We start from the raw sequence: 3,983 nt of genomic DNA on the forward strand, positions 1-3,983 counted from the left end.
TTTTAGCATGTCATGATCGTACCAAAAGTAAGGAGTTACTAACCTATTTTTCTTATTAATTATTTAATATTGAGCCTTTAGTTCGATATCGCATTTCAATCTTTATAAAATGCTAGAAAATTATTTTTAGTAGTTAAAATCACATATCAAAGATCTTCAAATAATAATAATCACATAATTATTACTAATAATAAATGCCATACAAATAAATTTAATATAAAACTCGAATACAATTCCTATCCCTCTGTATAAAATAAAATTTTACATACAAAGGCGAGGGAATTCTATGAGAGCAACTTAACACATAAACTTAACTCAAATAAGACTAATAATCGCCCGCAGCTTCAAACTGAGTCTTCGAACCTATGTCACTGAAAGGGTGGAAGATTTTGGGGTGAGAACAAGCCACGCGTTCTCAGTAGGGAATGGGAATGCCGCAAAAGTAATGAATATAATGCAAACAATTAACTTACTCAATAAAACTATTTTGTTAAACCTTTGGAAATACTTTTTACTATTACTTTATATAATTAATTATCTTCTTTAAATTTTCGAACTTAAAACAAATCTCAATCACAACCTCAGTTCTCAGTCACCTCAATACACAAACTAATAGCACAAGAAACAGATCAACACACAAACAAATTATGACAAGACAAATAGCACAATCACAGAAACACAAAATAAGCAAACACAACCAAATGCAAATGTACAAACAAGGATGATGCATGTCTAGTCCTATCGCAGGTAATGAGCTCATTTGTCGGTTTTGACCCGCACCCAACGCAATCTGACTCGCAAGTCAGATAAGGCATTCCAGCGGCATAACCTCTACAAGTTTCTACTTCTTGTAGGCGCTGATTCTCCAGCTGAAGTATGCCAAACATGACCTCTGCAAGTACTTGCAGGCGCTGATTCTCCAGCTGAAGCATGTGCCCCTTTCTCCTGGAAGCCATTCCATACACACGGGCATTCCCGCACAATCATTCACATATAAAGCCCACGGCTTAACATTTTTCACACCAGCACCATAACTATTTACTTTTCGTCACCCTCTCGTGACCTTTTAATCATTTCATAATCACACGTGCCGTGTTCTCTTTCCTCTTTCTTTCTTTTCCTTAACAAACTGAACTCACATCATAACTTAAAACAAAATCTCTTCTCAAAAGATTGAATTTAAAACATTATACTATTCTTAATAAATCGAATTCGAAATAGAATAAATCTTTTTCCAACTAAATAAGTCTCAGATAATTTAACTTTCTAAAACAAATATTTTGAAATAGCATTTTTAATAAAGTCCAAAATTTTATAAAAATTTCGACAACACTTCGCTTAAAACTCGGGCTTAGCCACCCTTACAGGTTCCCTCTTTCTCAACAAATCACCAGCCCTTTACCAACAATTATCATAACAACAGATTCTCAATAATCATCTCATCGTAAATTAGTTTAATGACTAACATCCTTTTAGTAGATAACATTCAGAATTTCCATCAACCATTCTTTGAAAGTAGCCCAGTCCAACGTCAAAAGTTATGATTAATTTTCCAAAAATCAACCTTTAACCCCATACAATTTCGTTCACTATCATATTACTAGTTCATTTTCAAAACTACTATTTTTATCTGAAAATTTAGGTTTCAAAAAAATTGATTTAGTAATCAAACTTTAAGTCCTTTAACCCTTTTCAAACCTAAACCTAGTTAGTTATAAACCAATATTAACACCCATCATAGTGTCATCAAATGAACAATTCAATAGCAACCAACTTGACATAATCAACTAAAATCAGAATTTTCAGCAATTCTAAAATAATCGGAAACCAATAATAATCTTCATCCTCAAACACAGCCACAAATCAATCTCAACACAATTTTATCACATTCAATCATATTCACAATCACCGATAATCTCAATTTCGTCAATTTTCATCAATTAATCAAACAAGACATTTATAAATTACTTACAATTACTCACTAAACTTCAATGGCATTCGTAAATTAAAATAGATAATTTTAAAATAAATCTCCTACCTCAATTAGTCGAAATCCACAAAATTAGGCGTGACTCTAACTTTGTTCTAACTTGCATCAGCAACAACAATAGCTCTAACAGTTTCCTGATGGAGTCAACATTATCACCTATGATAGTTCCAACAGTAAACAGGGAAGGCATAGCAGTAGTATTAAATAGAGACATAGGTTTTTTTTACTTAGAACAGAAAAAGACTAAGAAAAAAGATGGAAGCAGAGAAAGGATTAAATCTTATGGATTCAAGAACGGAGGAATTGTGTAATACCCGGTCTAACCGAAATTAATTAAATAATAAGTTAAATAGGAGCGAATACGGTTGGAAGATTTGACAATTGGAATTTGATGATTTAAAAATGATATTTGGATTCAGTGAATTTTTTCGAGTCGGAAGACATAGTTTTCTGCGTAAAAGCGCGCAGTGGAATTTTGACCGGCAGTACCGGCTGAGACCTGTCTGGTACTGCAGCTGAGAAAATTGATTATGAGTAAGTAGGATTAAGAAATGAGGAATTATAATTAGGGAAGGTAGAAATATTTAAAGTGCGATTTAGAGCGCTAATCTTAAAGGTTTTGGCCCAAAATTGGGCCAATGAGCAAAAATAAGCGAACCGGGCCTAAGTGGGCCCAAGACCCAACATATATAAACATTAGTTGTGAGCATTTCAGCTCATTTTACCCTAAAAAGAAGGGTTGGGGCGCTGATTTGAGAAGAGAGAAGAGAAAAGAGAAAACCTAACTCTCTTTGATCTTCAAACCACCATAACTTGAGCTACGGAGCTCCGATTGACGAGCCGTTTGTGACCACGCGTCACTCTTCTCATCCTCTACAATTCTATCTAAGTTTGGTGGTGAGTATTCTATTCATCTCTGCCCAGTTTTCGAAATTCCCCACTGTTACACGTTTTTGGGTAGTTAGTGTTGAAATCTTGTGATTTTGGGTGTTTAGGGATACTCCAACATGGATTCTAAGTGGGTTTTATCCCTACTTCATATGGACTGAGGTAAGAAGTGCTCAAACCCTTGTAATTTGTCATTTTTATGAGCCCTAAGTTGATGTATGTATGTGACATTGGTTATGTTAGTGTATTTGGTGATGTTGGTGCACAATTGGGAGATTGGTATTGCTTGAGGAGCTTTGGTAAATATGGTTTTTGGGCATACTTTGATGGGACGTAACTTGGACTACGGATCTATGTTTTGTGCCAAATCTGTTTAGAAATGAAATTGGATCTGAGATGTCCATGCCGTTTGAAGAACGGGTGAAAAATGATTTAAAATGAGAAAGTTATGTCCGTCGGAAGATTGGGGGTTGAATCTGTAAATTCTGCAGCTTTTAACTTAGAAAATTTTTAGGAGAATGACCCTCCACGCGTAGGCGCACTTGGCGCGTACGCGTCGTTCTTCAAGAAGGCACTATCCACGCGTGCGCGTGGTGTGCGCGGGCGCGTTGATGCGCTGCACCAAATGCCCAGCTATTTTCCCGAGAGTTATGCCAGAGTTGTGCCAGTTTTGTGCCTGGGGCGCAAGAGCACCCACGCGTACGCGTGGCTGACGCTTGCGCGTCGTTTGGCTATTTTTCAACCCGCGCGTCCGCGCGTATGACGCTTGCGCGTCGATGAGTTTTGTGGCCATCCACGCGTGCGCGTGGAGTGCGCGTACGCGTGGCCCTGTTTTCATGCCAAAGTTGATTTTTGAGTTTTAAAAGCCAAATCTCATACTTCTAAGCCTCCGATCTCACCTCTTATGTATTAAATCATTCTGATATGCCTAGCAATGAGCTAGGGGATGTGGTAACTTGCGAGTGAAGTAAGGAGAAAAGTTATGATCAATGATCAAAGATGATTATATGAGATATGGAGGATGACGGTGGAAGTACCGTGTATGCCATGAGCCGGAGGGCTATATTTATTGATAAATGGCCCGTTCTTGATTGGACCATGAGCC

The 3,983-nt window shown here is 37.0% G+C and overlaps 1 protein-coding gene across 2 annotated transcripts in view; it reads left to right on the forward strand.

The window, feature by feature from the left end:
* The window catches only part of LOC110270168, a 3,131-nt gene continuing 1,317 nt past the window's right edge, over nucleotides 2,170-3,983 (forward strand). Inside the window, exon 1 of one of the 2 annotated variants that reach the window (XM_021118903.1) lies at nucleotides 2,170-2,292. In XM_021118903.1, the coding sequence (XP_020974562.1) occupies nucleotides 2,246-2,292 (47 nt within the window). In that variant the 5' untranslated portion in view covers nucleotides 2,170-2,245. Of the gene's footprint in view, nucleotides 2,297-3,983 lie in introns of both variants that reach the window. The other variant, XM_021118912.1, reaches the window with a different exon arrangement.

This window comes from Arachis ipaensis, chromosome B01, assembly GCF_000816755.2.
Source record: "Arachis ipaensis cultivar K30076 chromosome B01, Araip1.1, whole genome shotgun sequence".
Taxonomy (NCBI): domain Eukaryota; kingdom Viridiplantae; phylum Streptophyta; class Magnoliopsida; order Fabales; family Fabaceae; genus Arachis; species Arachis ipaensis.